Raw genomic sequence first — 24283 nt, 5'->3', positions numbered from 1 at the left:
TAGCTCATTGAATTGTATTTGATTATTTGAATAGTTTGGTTTTGGTACTGGTTTAAAAAAAATAAGTTAAACTCAAGTCACTCATTTAAAAAAAGTTTACTAAATAATTTCATTTAGCGCGTCATCAGAATAAGCTTGCTAAAAACTGATAAGAATGTAGTGTAAATTTAATTATATACAATGATTTTTAAATGTCTAGCTGAAAATAGTTACGTCATAAAGAGTTAAGTGTAAAAATCTGTTTAAAAGTTTGAAATTAGAGTTAACTTATACTTTAATAAATTGAAGTTAATTTTAAGATAAAATTAATACAAAAAAATCATTAAGATAGAATACATTTTACTTGAAACTATTTTAAAAAGTACATTACAAAAACAACAAAAATAATAGTAAAAACACCTATTTATAAAGTTGTAAGTTGTAGAAATCTTGTTGTTTATAAGTTTTTGGCTCGCGAGTTCTAATAAATAATGATTCTAGAACTGAGAGATGGTAAGAGTTTCTTGCTCTGGATAGAATTTTGAATCTATTATTCAGGTAGTTCTCACCTTAGCTAGAATTAATCAGGAGGTGTTCATGGATGAATGATTGTTCACCTTTTGGCTTAACGTTGTCATTAAAAATAAACCTTTTTAGATTTTCTACTATTTTAAATGTTTTTAATTTAAGAATTTTGTCTTGATAATAACTTTAAGTTATTCAAGTATAATAAGTAAGTACTTATTCTAATTTAAAACTTTTAAACAGATTTTTACACTCAAGTCTGTATGATGTAACTATTTTTAACTAGACATTTAAAAATCATTGTGTATAACTAAATTTACACTATGTTCTTATCAGTTTTTAGCAAGCTTATTCTGATGAAGCGCTAAATGAAATGAATTTATAAACTGTTTTTAAATGAGTTTTTAAATATCTTATTTCAATTTAAAATGGAAGAAGGAAATAGAAATTTACATTAAAGTGAGTGGATCGGGTAAGGATGGAGAGCCTATTGAATTTCATATGGAGCAGGACAAAACAATCCACTTAAGTTTTATGGCAAGCTGTTTTCCTTAAGCTTGTGGTTTTGAGTACAAATATCCAGTGACCAACGCACTGAGAACTGACAGATTATACAAAACACATGCAAATTAAGGTTGACAGCTTAAAAAATAAGGTGCATATTGTCTTCAAAGCCAAATACAATAACCACTTATCCACTTATCCATTTATGCACATGTTAAAAATGCTTCTCAACTAGTTCGACCAAAGGTTGATCAGAAGATCTGTCAAGAAACATGGCTGTTTATTAGAAAATGGGAAGCATTTAAGTCTTTTGTTATTTTTGGTCTTTATTCCTCTACACACATTTGTAATATTGGTAGTAAGGAGTTTTATTGTTTTCTTGAGAGCATCATTTAGTTCAGTTATTACATAACATGTCTCTTTCAGTATATATCCGCTTGCTTTCTTTAAATATACTTTATTAACCACATTTATAACTTGTATTCACTGAAGAAGGATTTTTGTCCGAAATCGATTTGAACTAAAGTATGCAATAAACTTGTAGATTTTTTAAACCATCTTCTGATTTTTGTAACTTGTATTATATGTGTTTATTTCTACATAATTACTAATCACTCAGATATTTATACATACTAAGTGTTATAAGATAGTTTTTGATGAATTAGGTGTTCTAAATTCTTACTTATTTAGATTTTTAGTATTAAATTTACAAGTCTCTCTTAAGCATTTATTTTGTATTTAAACAGTTAAGGTAATCCCTAATTCAGGCCTTGGGATTATAGTTGGTGACTCGGTTACAGACATTGAACCTTTAAGCTTACTCAGGAAATGTCAATAGCGCTATGATGGCAAACCAACAAAGTGTATAAAACTTAAGTTTGAAGATAAAAGTTTTCGATGTTAGTAAAATTTAACTTTTATATTGAACACCCAAAACACAATTTTATATTTTTGGAAAAGTATTAGTCATATTTTTGGAAAGGTATGGCTGACCATGGCATCCTAAATTAAGCTGAAAAATACTAGTTAATTTGTGAGTTCTGGCCAAACAAAGACCTGTGGGCCTACCTATATCTGATGTACTGATGACAATAAAGAAAGAAACTTACAAGCTTACAGGCATTCCTAATTGAAAAGGACAGAGTTTTACCCCGGGTATTACTACAAAAAAAAAAACAACTACTACTATCTGTCAGTGACCAGGACCTCAGTATTGAAGTCAAAAAGTGGCTTGCTGATTTAGAAGACAAGAAAATATTGCAGAAAGTCCTTTTTTTTACCCCTAATGTCAGAACATTTAAAAGAAAAGATATTCAGTAGCTTAAGAGTTCAGAAGATGTGTGATGTTAAAATGTTAAGAAAACATGATGAAAACAAGAGATGGGGCAAGACAAAGCAGTTGTTTCAAGAAACTAACTCAACAGTTCTCATACCAAAAAAGAAATAAACTGCCAGTCCAACAAGTTGACTTAGGGTTAGGAATACCTATAAACTTTTAAGCAGGTGTTTTTTGAAACGAAATCAACAGTTCTCTTCCCAAAAAATAAATAAACTACCAGACTAACAAAACAATTATGGACAGGACAGCCTAAGCCTAAACAAAACTGTTATAGATACAAAAATTTCTCAAGAAAATACATCCAAAAAAGAATTGATGTTTTGCAACAGCAGCAAAGAAGCAAGAAAAATTTTACTCAGAATTCCAATAGATCAAATCAGTTACCCAATCAGCAAAACAAGCTTAAATAAAGCAACAAAATTTATACCCACACCCAATAATTATAGTACAAGTTGTAATATGCTTACTACTGATAAAAACATTTTCAGGCCCCTCAAGGTTGCAACAACTAGTTTCGACTTTTGATTCAAAAAAGTTTGGTTTAACTTCAACCCCCTCACCTCTCCTAACTTCACTATTAATTTTCATTTCCCCAAAGTCATTTGCAACCCCCAGTTTTAATTCTAAAACTGTAGACTCTCCTCCACAAGGTGCGCCCTTTCAAAGCAATTAAACCAAGTTTCAGCAAAATGGGCAGATATGGACTGACATGAAGTTCGTAAACATATCAAAAATTTTTACAAAAAAGTAACCAAGTTAGCCAAATGACATCCATTCTTTAACACATGTTTAAATTAGTAAGCCTACTGTAAACAGTAAATCCACAGTTATAAAAAAATATCGGAACTTTTTTTCATAATATGTTTTTTATCTTCCAGGAATTATTAAAATAATTAAAAGTAAGTTTAGGAATTACTCATTAATGTATGTTTGGAGAGTTTCTCAGGTTTTAATCATCTTAATTATTTTTTTTATTTTTGAAATATTTTGTTAGTTAAATATTTTGAATTTTGGAAGTGTTTTAATAATTGAATATTTTGATTTTTGAAAATGATTTTTTTTGGAAATATTTCTTAAACATGTGAAGTAAGACTTTTAGCAGCATTGTTTTATTGTTGCCTAATTAATTAAAATACATTTTTATAATTCAAAGTTTTTTTAAAATTGAGCTTAACAAAACTAATTTTTTTTTTTTAAAGTATGATCCTATTATATAGAGTTTTTTCTAAGTTTCAAGATGCTTTTTATCGTTTAAAAATATTCGAATTATTTTTTGAGATATGACCAGTCAAAGTTGGGCCGCATATTAGGTTCCCTATAGGAAGGGAAAACTAAAAACGTGAAAAATGAGTATTTTATTTAAAATCTATTTCCTCCTATATTTTTTAAGCAATCTCGTTCAAACTTTCACAGTCTAATCTTTATACAATAACAAAAAAACGTTACTTTTTGGTTAAAAAGTTTAAACATAACTGACTCATTTTCGAAAAAAGTTTATTTATTAATTTCGTTTAGCTCTCTTCAGAATAACATTGCTAAAAACTATGAATATTGTAGAGTAATTTTAGTTATATATAATGAATTTAAAAAGTCTAACAAAAAATAGTTACGTCATAAAGTATAAAAGTCTGTTTAGAAAAAGTTTGAAAAATAGAATAGAACTGTACTGAACTAACTTGAAGTAATTTATAAGACAAAATTGCTAAAACAAAAACATTTAAAAACGTAGAAATTTTTACCTTAAACTAAATTAAATAAAAAGCACATTAAAAAATACGGTAAAAATTTCTACGTTTTTAAATGTTTTTGTTTTAGCAATTTTGTCTTATAAATTACTTCAAGTTAGTTCAGTACAGTTCTATTCTATTTTTCAAACTTTTTCTAAACAGACTTTTATACTTTATGACGTAACTATTTTTTGTTAGACTTTTCAAATTCATTATATATAACTAAAATTACTCTACAATATTCATAGTTTTTAGCAATGTTATTCTGAAGAGAGCTAAACGAAATTAATAAATAAACTTTTTTCGAAAATGAGTCAGTTATGTTTAAACTTTTTAATTAAAACCAGTACCAAAACCAAACTATTCAGTTACTTTTTGGACTTTAAAACATTTTTAGTAAACATTTTTTTTTTGAAAAAAAAAGACTTTTTTTTAATAATTTTTGTCAAATTTTTGGAATTTTTATTTAAGTTATTAAATTCATCAGTAACTTCTTTTTCTTCTTATATAAAGAACATTTCTTTAAAATTTGAAAAGGATTGCTTGAAAAATGAAGGAGGAGATAAGTTTTTAATGATTTTTAAATTTCCGAGAAAATTGACTCCAAAAAATTTGCAGTCCATACGTTTGTATCGGAAACTTTTTACAAAAAATAAACTATCTCCAAAGTTTTAATGATAGTTAAGAATTCTATAAAAACTGGCTTGTAGTTTGTACTTAAAGCTTTCATAAAAAAGCTAAAGTTAATTTTTGTAGAAAAAGTCTTGGTCCCCCCTATGACCTTAAAAAACTAGAAATTTTAAACTATCTTTACATGTAAAGTTACAAAATTTTGATCAGATACGAAAAATTAACTATAAAGAATATTTTTTTTGTATCATAGGAAACTTTTCTCATTAAAAAACACATTGTAAGTAGCTTTACATTATCTTTTTAATGTTGTTTTATTATAGAAAGCAGTTTTAAACCTTAAATTAAATTTAATTTTAAAACGGGACCTAAAAACTTGCTTTCTAAAAATCTGGAAGAAGTTTAAAAAAAAGCATTTGGGAACCCTGTATAAACTATGTATAAAAAAATTTCTGACAGAATGTTCTAAAGTTGATGCAAAAATTTTCACACAAACACAAGGGCAACTATCCAAGTATGATGGTATTGTTTCTAATTTATTAAAACGAAAAGTTGGGTAAAGTAAGGCTGCATACTTGCTTTACTTCTTTGGATTTTCATTTTAATGCTTAAGGATTGTCAACTATCTGAATTAAACTACATTCAAAAACTTATTGTTGCTTTTTCAACTTTGTGTATCTGAGAGTTAAGATATTTTATTTATCGATTGTTTCTATAACTTGTTAGTTGATTATTGACTTTTTACTCTTTTTGCACAAGATCATCAGACACCACTGAGTTAGTTTCTGTCAGCGTGCTCAAAATTTAGCCGTACTATTCGCCTTAATAAACTAAAATATATTCTACCACCAATCAAGACTAATGGTGAGGACACTGAAAGTTTAAGAAAAAAACCTTGTATACTTTGACTCAAAGTTTTGTGTTGAAGGCATAAAATTGTTCAGTTGGTAACCATCACCTATGTCTGACTGCAAGAATTTGGATAAGAAAAAGTTAAGTATTTACAAAAAGTCTAAAATTTATTAAGCATGTTCACGAAGCACTTAGCTGTATGGTAGCAACACTTGATTTCTGTAGAGTGTCCAGGTAAAGTAATTAGTTTGTTTCACTTAAAACTCCTCCAGTATATCCTTAGTATTAGACAGCAACAAAAGATAACCAACAAGGAAGTTTTGAGACTTATTGGCTTTACCACTGTGTCCTTTATAGGTTTTGCATTAGTGCAGGTTTTGCAAGACTTGGTCATGTTCTGAGGATTGGTCATTATTTATTTAGTAAAAAATTGTAAAAATTTGTGAACGTTGTAGAAAGTATAAAAACATACTTGAGATAACAGTCTCTATTGGGTACACACTTAGAATTCAGCACAAAAGTGAGTTCTGAATTGATAGAGTATAAAATTATTGTCTGAAAAGTGCGTACTTAAGAATTCCATATTCAATAGAAGATTATAATATTAATCTAGTGTTCGTTTCTATGAAACTTATCTTGCTCTACTTTGTCTTTAACCCAATTATATTAAAACAGTATATTGTCTGAGATCTACATATATGTGCATGAGTTAAAAACAGTTTTTCCACACTTGAAAATTTCCATTAATAACTAAAGATAACTTAAACCTTCATGAAATTTTTCAGCCGTTTTTAAATTTATCTGTTTGGAACTTTTAGCAACTTTTAATATTTAAAACGTAATAATTGTCTAAATAATAAGTTTTAAAATGATTAAAAAAAATTAGTATAAAAGCAATTCAATAATTAGAGACTGCTTGTTTTACATAAAATGTTTTATTTATGTTTAATATTGTAATTATTTTAAAGGTACAAAAACGAGCGCCAAAGAATATTTAAACATAAATCAAAAGCTTGGGAGAGTTCTCCATCATACCCAACAGTATCTTCGTTAGTTTTATTTTCAATAATGTCTATATATGATTTAGTATACCTATAAAGTATCAATATTCAATGACATGAAGTTCTAACGCTTGACTGACACTTAAATTAGAAAATTTTATTTTTAATTATTTTATGTACTATTATAGAAAGTTTTTTTAAGTTTAATGTACCATTTGCAACTTAAAATATATAAGTTCAAGGTATGATGACGTATGAATATAGGATTTTAACAATTACTAGTTTTAACACGTAGCAAATAAAACTTGAGTAACGATGTATTAATTAGTATATTACCAACAATTTTGTTTTTCCATTTAATTTTATTTGCGTGTTGAATTAGGCCCTTCTTCTTCAATCGAAATTGATTCCAGACAGTTCGCTCTGCTTACGTCGGTTTACTATCATTTCTAACCGGGTCATTTATATCCCGATTACTTCTAACCGTACCATTTCTAACCTGATCATTTCGACGCTTCAGTAAATGTTTGTTTGTTGTCAGGATTACAAAAACAATCTAAACTTTACAAAACTTTTTTTTACTGAACTTTATGTTTTCTCTCTTAAACAAAATTTAGTGTTTATATTGTTTTAAACAAAATATACTATTAATGTTAATTATATTTCAATTTTTTATATCTTTAAATGATTTCCTTATTTTGACTTTTTTCTTGATCTCAATCTGCTTAAAATGATTTTTTTTTAATTATATAAGATTTACTACACGACTTCCATTTTAAAATAGGGAGAATTTAGGGTTTTCTTGCTTAATAAATTTTATCTTAATATAAACCAGGGTTGCCTTTGTAATGTTAGGCTTATTCGAAAAAGTACAAAATAGTTATTTATTTCTAAGAACGCTAAAATCAAGATATGACGTATTAATAGATAAAATTTGTTGTTTTTGAAGACAGGTTTTATGTCTTGAGTTTTTAATGCTAGGGTTTGAGAGTTTAATGATAGGGCTTGAGAGTTACATGATATGTTTTGAGAGTAACATGATATGGCTTCAGAGAACTTGGTGTAACCTTTTGTTGACTGCTATCTGGTAAATGCTGTTATTCTCTCTTGGTTTTCTTTAATTGCAAGCTTATATTTCTAATTTGTTTAATAATAAAATTTAGTAAAAAATAGTTATTTATAATATAATAGTGATTTATTTAGTATATTAGTGGTAGTTTAAGTTTTCTGTATTTATATATAATTATTTAAAATTATTAAATCCTGTTAAATGTTCATATTATTATTAGCATTTCTTATTGTTATTGATTCCCATTAATGATATTCATATTCCCTATATTCATATTCATCATGTATTGATATGCATATTTAATATTTAAAATTGATATTTGTACATTTTATATATTCTTTATACATATTGATTGGATATGAGTGTGAGACACATAAGTTACTCAAAGGCAGTATCTGTTCCGTCGTGGCTGCCAGGCCCCCCTGAGCGGACATGGTGACCCGGACCAAACACTTGGCAACAATGTCATTGTGGAACACGACGACCCATTAGCAACTGACCACCAAATAGCTATAAGAGACACTTCTTCAGCAATAGAGCAGGAATGGGATCTCGAGAGAACAAAACAGGGGAGCAAACAGTTTGAAAGGTTTGTAAATGAGAAGGCATTTGAGATCGAGATGGCAATGCAGGAGCAGAAGCGACTAGAAAGACTTATCCTAGAAAGAGAGGAGACGAGGCGAGAGCAGGAACAGATTGAACGTCAAAACCAAGAAGTTAAGTTGATGCGTGAGCTTATGAAAGCCAAGCGAGAGGCAGAGGCACTTGAATCTCAACTACGACTTGCTAGGATGGATCAGGAACTTCAGGAGGTAAAGAACAGGGTTAGCTGACTGAAAGCTACACTCCTCGCAAGTAAAGAGAGAGTGATTGGAGGTTACCCATCTCACACTAAAGCTGTTCACTCAATAATTAAGATCACCCCCAGACAGCTAAACTAAACCAACCCAAACGCCAGTAGCCAAATCAAAAAAACCAACCCTACCTACCCAAACAAGCAATTCAGAAATATTATTGCCAGTTAAAAAATCAGATTTTTTCAATGTACCAGATGAGGAATCAGTTAAAGCTGAAAGTTGATGACAGTGTTTGGGTAGAGGAGCTGCCAAAGGAAACCGTGTCCAAGAGTTGTAGTAAGGGAAACCATATTGGTGTCCCCATGGCAAAAGTTTCAACAAGAAAAGAGACTTCAGAGTCGTGCACAAAAAAAAATTGCAGTAAAGGATAGGGAGTTTTCACCAATAGCAAAAGTTATTAGTAAGCCTGATCTTAGAATTATGGTGAAGAAGCAAAATTTGAAAACGTATTTAAGTTGGTTTCAAATATGGCCATACATAATTAAAGATGTATTTGATGTAAATAAAGTTTCATTCTCCATTTTTCACAAATGGCGGCACAAATAATCTACACTGATTAATTATTAGCAAGGTGGTAAATTAATTATTGTAACTAGTAATTTCTTTATTTAATTCTTATTATTATTAACTAAAAATTAAAGTACAGTAATAGTATTATATTATATTGCTAGCAAACTAAAAATGATTTTAATATTGTTATATAATAGTACTAATAACTAGTAATTTTTCTATGCTAACTATGGGGTTGCTTGTTTTATTATTGTTTTTTTAATTCATTTATTTTCCTACAATTTTCTCTTTTACTTCTTTTGTTGATGGCATAAAAAGAAACTTAATAATTTTGTAGATAAATAGTAGTTTGTTGAAGCCCCTATTTTCTTCAGAGTGTTGTCTGAATTAGATGTATAAATATTCTTTGGTGAATTTTTTTTTTCAGTTTTTCGGCAGTAGGCTTTGGCCTGCTGGTATATATACTTTTTTGTTGTTTTTTTTGGTTCAATGGGTTTGTTTTTTCTGTTTTTTTTTTGTTTTTTGCAACAGTGTTCTCAATAGCAGTTCTTCAACCGGTTGAAAGTTGTCACTGACAGCCACTGAAAAATAACAGTAGCACTTGTATTTCATCAAGAGTTCAACAGTGGGAGGGAGCAGCATGTTGTCACAAATAGCCACTGCAAGATGACGGTGGCAGTCACATTTCATCAGCGAGTCGACAGTATGATGAAACAATCCTTTGTCACAGACGGCCACTGCAAGATGACAGTAGCAGTTGCATCTCATCAACTGTCAGGAAGCAGTCCACTGCAAAACGATGGCACCAGTCCAATACTCTATATCAGCACAGCGGGAGACAACCAGGCTAAGACCGTAGAGATGACCCGTGGAGGAGCAACAATGTTGGAGCCAGCAGCGGGTTAATGATCTGAGTAGGAGAGTTAGTGAAATGGCGTTTTGGAAATACTGATTGGCTGCAGGATTTGGTGACATTTGCAAGTTTAACACTGTAAATTAATGATATTACTAATTTTTTGCTGAAAGTATTTTTTTATATAAAACTGAATTTTTATGCTTTAATTTCTTTATTTTGAGTTTACACCTAATATGTTACTTTAAAATTTTGATATATAAAAATGGTAAATAACAATTCATTTGATTATTTCCTGTAAAAAGTAATATTATTTTAGTTTAAAATTCAAATTCACTGTTTCAATAGAGATTTCACTGTTAATGAAGATTATCTTAAAACTAACTTTTATTATAGTTAAGTTGTTTAATTGCAAGTAGTACACCAAATTTTCTATATTTTAAGATTTTATTTTTGAAATTAGTGTTAAAATTTACTCCAATTTTTTAGGTACATAACAGCAATGTATTCCTATTTATTTTTGTTCACTTTGCAATTAAATTGATTGACTGCACCACATTTTTTTTGTCGTTGGATTGAAATTGTTATAAATGTTTTATTTCAAATGTAAATTCCGATTTTTTATGCTTTCATTTTTTTAGTGTTAAAATATTACTTCAATTTTCGGTACTTGAAAGCAGTGTATTCCTTTTTATTTACTTATGCAATTTAATTGACTAAACACACTTCATGCTTTTTTTTTCAGTATATATATATTTTTTTTGGTGTTAGTGATCATATTTTTATTTATTTTTTTGTTTGAAGTGTTTGCTGTATAGAGAGTTCAAAATTCTATGTTGCTTTAGGTTTTTTTTTTTAATTTTAAAAAGTGTACCACATTAACACACATTTTAAAGTTTTGTTTTCTAATTAATTTAAACTTTCTGGTTGATCCTGAAGTGTTTTAGAAAACCCTAACAGAAATTCTAAAATAGACTTTTTAGGAAAGGTAGTGTAATGTTAGGCCTATTCGAAAAAGTACAAAATAGTTATTTATTTTTAAGAACGCTAAAATCAAAAGATATGACGTAAAAATAGATAAGTTTTGTTGTTTTTTGAAGACACTTTTTATATATGAAGAGTTTAATGATAGGGCTGGAGAGTGACATTATATGTTTTGAAAGTAACATGTTAAGGCTTCAGAGAACTTGGTGTAACCTGTGGTGAACTGCTATCTTGTAAATACTGTTATTCTCTCTTGATTTTCTTTAATTACAAGTTTTCATTTCTATTTTGTTTAATAATAAAATTTAGTAAAAAATAGTTATTTATAATATAGTAGTGGTTTATTTAGTAAATTAGTGGTAGTTTAAGTTTTCTGTATTTATATATAATAATTTAGAATTATTAGATCCTGTTAAATGTTCATATTATTATTAGCATTTGTTATTGATTCCATATATTTATATTCCCAATGTTGATATGCAAATTTGATATTCTGATATTCTAATATTGTAAGTAAGAGTATATTAAGAGGATCTCAAGTTACTCAGAGGGATAATCTGTTCCGTCGGGGCTACCAGGCCCTCCGAGCGGACACCTTTTTACCTGGAAACCTGGAAAAAACAGGAGTTTGACAATTTAGGCAAAAAAAACCCTGGAATTTTATCAATATTCACATGTTCAGTAGTAAAATTTCGATTTGACTCAAAAATTCTATCATATAAATAAAAAAAATTTGATATCATAATTTAATTTTAAAAACATATTTAAAGTAGCTTAACAGTATCTTTTCTATGTTTTTATACTATTTGACACATTTTCTAACTTTAAACTTAACTTTAAATAAAAAATAGACCCAAAAATGCGTATTTTATAAAAACCCGGAAGAAATTCGAAAAATCTAAAAAAAATTTGAAAAAACGAGTGGCAACCCTGATAAACTCACTGATGTACGAAAATTTCATTCTTAAACATTAAAAAAAAATTAATTATTTTATTTCTTAAAATGTTACGCAAACTATGAACCACAAAAGGGACAAGATGTTTTTAGTTTTTTAAGATTTAAAAGGGAATTCCTTAACTTTTTGTTTTTAATGTTTTAAATAGTTTGGTTTTGGTACCGGTTTTAATTAAAAAGTTTAAACATAACTAACTCATTTTCGAAAAAAAAAGTTTATTGATTAATTTCGTTTAGCTCTCTTCGGAATAAAATTGCTAAAAACTATTATTATTATAGAGTAATTTTAGTTATATATAATGAATTTGAAAATTTTAGCAAAAAATAGTTACGTCATTAAGTATAAAAGTCTGTTTAGAAAAAGTTTAAAAAATAAAATAGAGTTGTACTGAACTAACTTGAAGTAATTTATAAGACATAATTGCTAAAACAAAAACATTTAAAATAGTAGAAATTTTTACCTGAAACTAAATTAAATAAAAAGCACATTAAAAAATACGACAATAACGACAACAATAATACTAATAAAAAACGCTATTTATAAAGTTTTAAATTGTAAAAATCTCTTTGTTTGCAAATTTTTGGCTCGCGAGTCCTAATAAACAAAGATTCTAGAACTGAAAGATGGTAGGTGTTTCTAGCTCGGGATAGGATTTCGAACCTATTATCCAGGTAGTTCTCGGCACAAACAGGGTTGTTGAGGAGGTGCTGATGAATAGATGACTGTTCACCTTTAGGCTTCACGTATAAAAATAAACCATTTTAGCTTTTTTGTGACATGCTGCTCTCGCCTGACGTGGAAACGTTGAGATGTTCGACCTACGTAGTCATTTCCGCAATGACATTTAAATATGTATACTACATTACTCAAATCATGGGTAGGTGTGGCATCTTTTACAATTCCGTTAAGCGGGCGGTTGGTGTTGTACACAACACGTAGCGAAACGCTGTTAAAGGTGGATTATATAGCTAATGAAGCTTGCTTAGCCAGTCTTATTGAGTTTTCACCCATATAAGGAAGGCGGAGGTAGACTGGGCAAGGATGTGGGCCGAAAAAGGGTAAGCGATTCATTTTGGACTGATTTGCCTTATTGTCTTCTTCATTAGCTTCATCGAGCTTCATTAGCTATAAAATCCACCTTTAATAGTCTACTATTTTTTACTAAATAAAGCTTTTTTTAATACATAAGTTTTCAAATTCGTTAAAAATTTTGTTAGATTTCATTACCTAATCAGATTTGTGCAAGTTGTAGAACAATTAGTGCAAGTTTTTAATCTAAAAGTGGAAACTAACCGACTATAAAACGTTAATAGATTACTCAACAATTATACAATGCTTGCGCTAAACTTACAGCATAGCTTTTAGACTGTAATATGAAGATCGTCTTATTTAAATATTACGTTTGTAACAGCTTAATTTTAGAAATTTATAACTTTAATTAACATTCTAATTACTTAAATGACAACAAGATTTAAGTTAAATATAATTAAAGAAAATCTTTTAAGAATTTAACGCAGGAAAATTAAAAAAATAAAACAATCTAGTAAATCTGATTTAATCAGAAAAAAAAAAGCTTTAACCAGGTTGGTACGAAGAAAATAGTCAAAATAAGGAAAACTATTCGAAATTATAATATGTTAAAACAAACATTGTTGAAAGTTTATTTTAATTAAAATTACATAAACATTTAGTTTTGGTTTTGAAAAAGTAAACTATTGAATTATAAAAAAACAACTTTGTTAGTCTATTTTGTTTTCAAAATAAAAATTGATTAAAATAAATCTGAAAAACAACACATTTTTACTGATTGGGTTAGAAGTGATTGGGTTAGAAGTGATCAAGTTAGAAATAATTGGGAAAGATTGTAATCGGGTTGGAAGTGATCGAGTTAGAAGTGATTGGGTTAGAAGTGGTCGAGTTAGAAGTGATTGGGTTTGAAATGATCGGGTTAGAAATGATCGCGGGTTAGAAATGATCGACTCTCGCTTACATCGTTTCAAAACTAAAACATTTTATATAATGTCGAGAGTTTTGCCAGTGTTTTCAACCGTTTAGGTGGTCGAATATTGCAATGTTTTTTTCTGTTCCACAGTGGTCTGCAATCCGTTGAAAAACTTTTCTTGATGTTTATCCGAAATAAGAGATTTTCTGATCTGCAGAGCAGGTGTACTTATAAATGACATTTGCGTCAAATATTTCCTAGCTCTTACTTTTGTATCTGAAGTAATCAGAAACTTTACTGGTATAGGCCAGTATGATAACCGTATACTATCAAAATTCACCCGCGTTCAAAATCCACTTGATTAAAATTTTTTTTTTTAATATTTATTAGTTTATTTTGAGTATTTTTTGAATTTTTTGTATATTTTTAATTTATTTTTCACTGTTACCCCTAGCCCTTACCCTCGATCGGTAAGCGGTTCTCGAATTTTACTGGGTGAATTTCGATCGCGGGTGGATTTTGAACGTGTCCCATAATTACAATGTTGTGTCTTTGAAATAAAGACTGTACTTGTTTTTTGAACTGTAATTGACAATTACCATCGTAAATTGTTGTGAAATAAAATTATTTTTTTGATTTATGTTTTCTTTTAACTTTAAATGTTAATCTTTTTGTTTTGTTTGAATGTTGAATTGTCAATTTTATGATATTTGTTAAAATCTGAAATTATACGTCATAAAAATTTAAACTAATTTTTTAAGTTGTATACTAACTAATTAGTTTCAAATTCATTTGTCACTTGATGAGAAAAATTATAATAATTTTTTTTAGAAAAATCATTTTAGAAATATTTATCATAGTGTTACAATTAATTTTACACAGGTTTGCGAAAAACCTCGAATTCCTAAATTTAGGTAAAAAATAACTTTGAGAGAACCTCGTATTTGACAAATTTTGAATAAAAAAACGTGGAATACCTATAATTATGAACAAAATTCACTCAGTAACCTAGAATTTTAAACAAAATTTTCTTATGAAGTATTGATATTATTACTAGACATGAAAGATCTACTATAGTTTTTTATATATCATTTAAAAATTATTTAGTATAAAACACATTCAAAGCCGCATTACAGTATCTTTTTAATATTTAAATACAGTTTTTTACACTAAATTTTTAACTTATAGAAAATGGACAAAAATCCATTGACTTAAAAAAACCTAGAAGAAATTTTCAAAAAAAAATTAAGCAACCCTGTATTATAAAAACTGTTTAGAATTATGTTTATCATTAGATTTTTACCTGTTTACTTATGTATCAAACAAAAATATGTTTATATTTTTTAAATTAGTTTTTAAAACTAATCTGTTATAAAATATTATTTTATAAAACTGTTAAATGTTTTTCATTTAAAAAAAATTCTATCTTATGAAATAAATTTAATTTAGTATCAATTTTGAAGGTCAATCAGTTTATTTCAAAACTTAATTCTGTAAATAAGTATAAATACATATATACAGTGACCTGCCACCTAGGTATGCATTTTCTAGGTAGGAACTGCCGGTATGGTACGTACTTTTGAGCCGAAAATCGCTGTGTTCAACGTTAAATTAAATTTTTACTTTGAAGTTAAAAAAAAACAAACCTCAAAGTAGTAATACAAAACTTTTTTGTTTTAAAATAAGTTATACTGTATTTAAGGTTAAATGAATTAATACTAAAAGAGGAAAAATAAATTATTAGTTTATAAATTGTATATCAAGTCTAATACTTAAAACAAACCTAACACAGTTAACTTGTTTAACGAAAATAAAGGACAGTGCTATTTAAATTTTCATACTCTATGATTATAACAAATATATAAAGCTAGCCTGAGTTATCCTGGTTAGCCTAAGTGACCTGAGATGTGTTATTCATGATATATACACAAAATTTAACTTATAAAATTCATAAAACTGTCAAGCTTTCTTTCTTAAATCCATCACTGCCAATATTGACCATTGAAATCACTGTCTATTACAAGTACCACACAATTTTCTCCTATAATCACCCATGACAACAACATATCCTTTGCTGTTGTGTTTTTACCCAAGACAACCAGTTAAAATATAAAAATTGCTGAATGGTAAGTAAGATGGAGTAAAATTTTATAATCGAAAAATATCCTTTTTGAATTCACACAATATAATAAAAGCATAATCAATGTTTTCATTAATCTTTATTTGAAATTTGTTTATAATTATATGTACTACGTTAATTTTAAAGGTAGAAGGAAATACAAAATAGATTAAAAAACTTAGTGGTTTGAGTATAAATACATAAACAGATACTTACATATAAATATATATATAGAAAATGAGTACTCAAGACTAATTCCCATACTTTCAACAAATATGTTTTGTTTTTATGGTAATATTTTTTTTGGTTTTGCTTTAAAAGTTAATTGTAAGTTTTATATTTGCTTTTAATATGTTTGTACTTGGCTTAATGTAGATAATTAAGACCAAAATATCCTAGGTACACACTACCGGTTGGGTACGCATTTTTGCGCTGTGTTCAAAGTGTGTACCTAGGTGGAAGGTTACTGTATATGTTTAAAAGATTAGATTCTAAATTTGGATTTTTTTTCATAAATACAGGTCTGACAATGAAACATCCTTAAAGTCGAAAAGAAAAAAATCTTCAAAAAAGTCCAGCAAAAAGAAAAAACGAACAAAGAGTTTTTCAGAAACTGAAAGCTCTTCTGAAAGAGAAATTAAAATATCAAAACGAAAAAAGTCTAAAAAACAACAAAAAATAAAACAGAAAAAGTAATTTTGCTAAACGTAATTATTGGTAAAGCTATTAACTGTATTTTTACCAAATACGTTTTCTTAAATTGATCACTAAAGATGATTTTTAAATAATTTAACAATAAGATTTAAAAATGTATGCTTATGTATTTTTAATGTATTTTATGTTATTTAATGTTAATAAAGTTTAGCTAGTTTAATAATTGTATTTACATAAATTTTACAAACTACTAGGTATTTGAAAGCCTCGCACATGTTTATAGTATGATTGGTAATTATCATGGTGGCCAAATAACCTAAAAAAGCCTGTAATCTGAAGATTTTGGAAAAAATTATCTAAAAAAATTGGAATTTTCTAATAAAAAATTAAAAAGTTAATAAAGTTTAGCTAGTTTAATAATTGTATTTACTTAAATTTTACAAACTACTAGGTATTTGAAAGTCTCGCACATGTTTATAGTATGATTGGTAATTATCATGGTGGCCAAATAACCTAAAAAAGCCTGTAATCTGAAAATTTTGTCAAAAACTATCTAAAAAAATTGGAGTTTTTTAATAAAAAATTAAAAAGTAGGTTATGACAAATTTTTATGAATATTGCAAGGATTATTTATTTATCTCAAATAACGTAGGAGAAGATATATTTACAGTAGTGATTTACTGTATTAAACTATCCGGATTCGGATTCTTATGTTACTGATGAATTAAATTAGTGGGTGCTTTAACAAAAGGTAAAATATTACAGGAAATTTAGAAACTTACACTATATGTCATGGAGTTCGTGATAAATGACATAAAAAAAAGATCCCAGTTGTGATTAAGGCTAATTTTTAAATTTCCACTTGTTTTTTTGAAAGCTCTGAATTAAAGTATATACTAGACATTATGTAGTTTGCAATGAAGAACAAAGAAAAAGGTTTTAGGTGTATTTAAGGCAAATTTTTGAAAATCTAGCTAAATCTTTCAAGAAATATCGAGAATTTCTTCAGATCCGGCCAAATCCTAATTTCAAAATAAGAATCGGAAGCAGCCGGGTAGGCAAGACAATGTAACGAACGTTACACGGCAAAAGACCATGCTGACGTCACTGATTGAATACCAGCTAAATGGTACTTCATATTTTAATATAATAAAACTTGTAGATTGAATACTGCAATTATTTTGGTAACGGCTTACTGACAAGTTTTATTAAGAATGAAAACCGGGTCTCAGTCGACCTTTGGTTTGTGGTCTGATGATCGAGTTGGTAATATTGAACTTTCATGTTAATTGAATTTAAAAAATTAGTTTAATTTTTACAAATTAAAGTAATGGATATATCACTTTTTTAGATTTATTTCACATCTACAATGGTGATCTACCGGATCCACTAAGTAAGATCCTTCTGTGTCCGAATTTTTTCTAATTTAAGATCCGGCCGGATCCGGATCCTAAATATTTCAAACTGTATGTAGTGTGAATAGAGAACAAACTTGAGAAAATAAATTATTATAATACCACTAGTTTAGTTTAAATGTTTAATCATTATCTTGTTAAAAAAAAAACTCAATGTTACTCTTAAGTTAATTTGTTTTAAAGTCTAATATAAAAAATTATACGTCGTTCAAACAAGACATAAAAGTTCTCTCTGTACGAAGTCTTAGTTTAAATTTTAAGAAATGATTTAAGTCTACTAGCTATTGAACTTGAATTTTGTACCTTTCCTGTAAAAGGAAGTAAATATTAAAATGTCTAAAAAGTTACGAACTTTGATTTTTGTTTGTGATAAGCTTTAATTAAACTTGTTATGAAAATTTTAATAAAAGTTCTCTCTGTACGAAGTCTCAGTTTAAATCTTAAGAAATTATTTAAATCTACTTGCTATTGAACTTGAATGTTGTATTGTATGATGTAAAAGGAAGTAAATATTTAAATGTTTAAAAAGTAACGAACTTTAATTTTTGTTTGTGATAAGCTTTAATTAAACTTTTTATGCAAAAATTTTGATTAAGAGATAAAGATTAGCTTCTTTAGCAACTATTAATATAAATAAAAGTAAGCTTTCTAGTAAATAAAATTTACTCATATCTATTAAGCTACAAAGAAACCTATTCTACCATTTTTTATAAGTGATGAAGAAATAAATAAATTTCGCCGGTCTTTGGAAGCAATCACTTTTGCTTTGCTCTTACAAGTTACCAGCTTCAGAAAATAACATTTCAGCATAAATAGAAGATGAAGGTGCCGAAATATACTTCCTTCTTAACCTGGCAAGGTGTGGGTATCTTTTCTTGTTTGACTTCCACCAAGATATTACTTCTCAAACTGTTAAATTATATTTTAGCCAAAAAAAAAATCTTGATTTCTGTCTCAATCTCTTGGTCAACTGTATCTTGTTGCTTGCTTATGTGAATGGTTGTACTTTTCTGTTTCAAACGTTGAGTAGATTGATTAAAAAATCATTTGGTACATCATTTGAAGTTGAGTTTTAGGATTATTAGGCATTACTAGAGGAAAGTGACAACAAGTCTCACGACAAGTATTATTTTTTAATTTTTTTTTCAACAACCTTTCATCCTCTAGTTTGAGATTAAGAGGGAAAAAGTAAAGTCTATACCGTGGATCAAAAGCTGTAGTCACTAACAGAAGCTGTTATCATACTGGTTTGAGTGTAAGATGCCATTTGTAATATACAACCTTCTTTCGAAAGCTTCTTCTATATATTCTACCAAGGTTGCTTAGTTTGTAGAACTACTTAGACCTGGTGGACAATTCGCTTTAAAATTAAAAAAAAAACAGTACTTTAGCATGCGGAAAAATATTTGACAGCAATGCGATGTTTCTACTTCACTGCTGCTTTACTTTCTAAAAAGGTTAAAGTAGTTTAGTATGTAGCTAGCAAGTTGCCATTCTTCAGCTGTAACAATATAATTGGATTCAAATTTATTGTAAGCCACGTAGTACTGGACACTTTCTTTTAAATTTTCTAGTCTTTTCAAAACTTAAATTTTAAGACCGAATTAAGTTTTAAAACTATATACTTAAAAGTTTAAAGTAATTTTTTGTTTTCTTTTTAATAAATCAGTAATTTAAAAACTTTATGTACTTTTTACTTTATAGATCACGACAAAGTTATCGACATAGTGACAAGGAGAAAGATCAATTCAAAATTTAAAATTTTATTAACAAAACAATGTTTCACTCGTTGAAACTAAATCAAACAAGATCATTAGTTGAATAAGATCTTAAAAGATTTTTACATAAACAAGCAAGAAGACGTTAGTCTAAACTTGAAATAAAACTGGCATTTATGCTTAAAAAACCACAACAAAAAAATAAAATTTATAGTTTTATGCTATCAATTTAGGAAAATTATAATGTTACCAGGTTAGTTTATGTTAAGGTTTGAAAAATGTAAGCTACTTAATGTTATTATAATTTTAAAACTTAAACAAATAAAAAAATATACTTATTATCAGCAGGCTTGTAAAATTTGTGAATAAAAAAAAAAAAAACAACTCTTGCAACTAAAGCTTTAGACTGAATAACTGTTTAAAAAGAAATCAACTATCTCATTGTGACGTAATTATAATTTAGGCTTATAAAATCTCATGGCGCTATAAATTTCAAACTTTGAAATTAGTTACAGTTGTTGGCTTTAATATTTGCTTGTGCAAGTTAAAATAGTGATGTATTTTTCAAATTTTCTTAAACTTTTAAATAAAGCTTTTTTAAATGTACACAAGAACATTTTAGTTCGTTCCTTTTATTAAAAGCAGTACCCCCGTTAGCGTTCGCTATTTCAATCTTCTCATAGGTACAGGTCACCCAGATTCTCTGCGGATTCCTTATTTGTCCGATGTGATGTAAAATTTTCTATCTAATGTTGTAATCAATATTATTGTTTTTTTAATTTCCAAATGTATTTCGACAGTTCGGTGCCGTTTTCCTTGTGAACTTTAAAATCTCTAATATGGCCATACCACCTTGTTTTAAAGGTTACCCCAGTGCTTTCTACGTTAACCTTTTTTTATTTTATTGTGTTAACCGTAGCTTTATAAATTACGTTCTTGCTGAGGCTCTTATTTTTAGGTGGGCATAGGCTTTTGTTTTTGCAATTGCAGAGTGACTCTTATGTGTTAATGGTTTCAGTTTTTTCTACATTATTTAAAGTTTTTTTTATTGTGTCCTTTAATTATAATTTTTATGTTACTCATGCAACTATACGCAACTTGTAATTAATTTTATTTACTAAATTGTTTAGGCTGTTGTTTTGTTTAAAATGCTTGTTTATTAATTCAAAAAATATTTTTCCTACCTTTGTCTTACTGATTCGCAAAATGGTGGATTAAAATAAATTATTTTTCTTAGTCTGTTTTTTTTCTTTTTCTGTTCCGTATAAGTCAGTTTAAGTTTAAAGTTTGATTTTTCTTACGCGTTTTGGTATGTGCATATATTGTCGTCAGAAATATTTTTGTTTTTAGATAAATTAATCTGTCTATTTTCTATCGTTGCCTGTAGGTTTTTTTTAAATAATTTTAGTATGATTGGTATTTTTATTGATATATCTAATTTCTGTGTTTTCTTTTTTGTACGGTTTAAATTCATTGTTTGTGAGGTCCAATGTTATGTCTAGAAAGTTGCATATAGTTGCACCGGTATCTATCGTTATTTTAAAACCAATGTCTTTGAATTTTTTTCTTTTTTTTTTTCGTTTTGTTTTCTAAACCTTGTTTGTTTTTTGATTGGATAATTGCAAGGCTGTCGTCTCTATATAAAGCCTATCTCTTAAACAGGGTTGCCACAAGCTCAGGAAAAAATTGGGGTTTTTGAAAAAAAGTCAGGAAATTTGATAAAATTTGGAAAAAGCATCACATTTTTCAGTTCAAATTTACAAAATTCCTTTATTTCCAATGCCTTAAAATGGTGAAAAATTAATTAAAATTCCTTTAAAGTCAGACTAAAATTGCAAAATTTTCCTAGAAATTTACAAAACTACCTAATTTCCAATGCCTTTATCTGGTAAAAATTGATAAAATATCCTTTCAAAACTGCAGCATTTTCTATTAACATATTGAACAACTTACCTGAACCAGCAGTTTTTGTATACTTTTTAGTATTGATGATCTGTGGCTAGGACACTTCCATGTGTTTATAAGTTAGAAAATACAAGTATTTTGCTTAAAGAGCTGTTTATTGTAAAGTACCTCAATCATACACAGATGAAAGTTAGATCACTGAATTAAACAAAAAACTGTTGTTTTAACCTGTATAAAATTAAGATTAAAAGCTTTATATAGTTTCAAGTGTTTGATTTTGTATTTTATAATAAGTTTAAATTAAGAGTTTGATTTAGAAAAGTCAAGAAAAATTAAGTAAAAAGTCAGGAAATTTTTCTCAATCTGCGGCAACCCTGCTTAAAGATCATAAAGAAGTTCAAACTTGCTTAATGCAGATAGCCCTATTAGATCGTATAACTCAGTATTGAAGAAGGAGCCCATGGGAACGTCGAATAGATTGTTGTTGTCTTTTTTGAGCCAGGTTTTTTTGTTAAACGATAGAATTGTTTTACATGTTTGCTTAATTAATTTTATCTCCCTGCCCTCTATTGTAGTGTATTTTTTTGCAAAGTTTAGAGCGTTTATCAAACGGTTCTCAGTTATTCTTGGATAAAAGTCCACAATATCAAAATTAATAAAGCATTTTCTTATGTTTAATTTTGGACACTCGATTACTTCAAACGAGTTTTTCCACTGGACCAATCTTGACGCGTATCTTATCTTTGTCACAGCTCTTTCCAAAATGTTTTTGCTTATCCTCCCAAATTCGTTTTTATCTAGGTTTAAGAGCCTGCACTCAATATTAAGAGGGAATTTTTTTATGATCCTTCACTGTTATAAAGGTGTCCGAGGTTGAAAACTTATGTACTTTTTGTTTTTGTATTTTCTGTCGGTAATTATTTCTTGAGATTCAGCATTTATTTGTTTGATTAGGTTTTCTTTTTAGATTTTGTAAGTTTTAGTTACATTGTTAGTTAAGAGTTTCTTCTAGTTACTTGGGTTTGTTTGGTATAGGTTCATTGTTTTATCTGCGAAAAGAATAATTAAACTTAGTTCTGAAATTAAAAAAACTTTAATACTGATTACAACATTAACTGGAAACTTTTACATCAAATCAGACAAATGAGGAATCCGCAGAGAATCTGCGTGACCTTTACCTATGAGAGGATGGTAATAGGGAACGCTGACGGGGGTACTTCTTTAAATAAAAGGAACGAATTAATATGTTCATGTGCTCATTTTGAAAAGCTTTATGATAAAACTTAAGAAAACTTGATATTTTAAGGGCATAGGGGGGGGGGGGGGGTCCACCTTGATTTTTACAAGTTTTCTTATTTTATAGAGTATTTTCTGAGCTATCTGACATTTTTAACTGCTTGAAAAAAAAATTCAAAGTATTTTTTGAGATATGAGCGATCAAAGTCTCTGACTTCAATAGGTTCCTAATGGAAGACGCAAACTAAAAACGCAAAAAAAAAGAATATTTCACTAAAAATATATCTCCTCCTTCATTTTTTAAACAATCTTCACATTTTCACAGAAAGTGTATTATTAAATTTTAAAAATATTGAATGCAGGAATTTTTGAAATCTAAAAATCTAAAATTTTTATTGTAAAAAACCACCTACTTTTTTTGTTTTTTTTTGTCTAAAATTTTTATTTTTTAATATTTTTAAAATTCCAACATTCAACATCTTCTAAACTATAAAAGGAACGTTTGCTGAAAATTTGAGGTCTTTAGCTCAAAAAATGAAGGAGAAGATAGATTTTTAGTGATTTTTTAAATTTCCAAGAAAATTGACCCCAAAAAATTTCCGGTCCATACGTTTGTATCGAAAACTTTTTATAAAAATTATAATATGTCAAAAGTTAAATAAATAATAAATAGTAAAATAAGGTTTTTAAATATTATAAAAACTGGCTTGTAGTTTGTACTTTAAGCTTTAATATAAGATCCAATGTTAATTTTAGTAAAAAAAATGTCGGACTCCCCCTATGCCCTTAACTATCTATTTTAACTATCTTAAACATCACTATTTTAACTTGCACAAGCTAATATTAAAACCAAAAAATGTAACCAATTTAAAAATTTAAAATTTATAGCGCCAGCAGGTTTTATAAGCTTAAATTATAATTACTTCTCAATTAGATAGTTGATTACTTTTTTAAACAGTTATTTAATTTAATGCTATAATAGTAAGTTTATTTGTTTATTTGTTAAAGTTTTAGAATTATAATGTTATTAAGTAGCTTACATTTTTCAAACCTTAACATAAACTAACCTGATAACATTATAATTTTTCTAAATTGATAGCATAAAACTATTAACTTTGTTTTTTGTTGTGGTTTTTTACAAATAAGTGCCAGTTTTATTTCAAGTTTAGCCTAATATCTTCTTGCATGTTTATGTGTAAAAATTTACAGATTTTATTCAACTGATGATCTTGTTTAATTTAGTCTTAAGGAGTGAACGTTGTTTTGTTAATAAAATTAAAAATTTTGAATTGATTAAAAAACTTTTACAAAGTTTTACAGTTTTTAATTTCAATGGTATTCTTAATACTATACGGACTTTTTTATTCACAGAAATCTTTTTTAATATAATTTAATTTCACGCATGTATTCTTCTTTAAAATAAATGCTGGTAAATAACCAATTCTGAAACTGAACACAACAATAATCTTAATTGATTTGTTAGAAATTTAAAAGGCGCTAAAGAGCAG

At 27.8% G+C, this 24283-nt stretch overlaps 1 protein-coding gene across 3 annotated transcripts in view; it reads left to right on the top strand.

Moving 5' to 3' along the window:
• Positions 1-24283, top strand: part of LOC145831296 (uncharacterized) — a 62128-nt gene that overhangs the window by 15325 nt on the left and 22520 nt on the right. For all 3 annotated transcript variants that reach the window (XM_082938494.1, XM_082938495.1, XM_082938493.1), the window contains 2 exons: positions 6525-6605; positions 16369-16539. In XM_082938494.1, the coding sequence (XP_082794620.1) occupies positions 6525-6605; positions 16369-16539 (252 nt within the window). The remainder of the gene's footprint in view (positions 1-6524; positions 6606-16368; positions 16540-24283) is intronic.

This window comes from Thalia democratica, chromosome 3 (assembly GCF_965202585.1).
Source record: "Thalia democratica chromosome 3, ktThaDemo2.hap1.1, whole genome shotgun sequence".
In the NCBI taxonomy this organism is placed as follows: domain Eukaryota; kingdom Metazoa; phylum Chordata; class Thaliacea; order Salpida; family Salpidae; genus Thalia; species Thalia democratica.
Note: the sequence above shows the minus strand (reverse complement) of the source record. Positions and strands in the feature narration are given on the sequence as shown.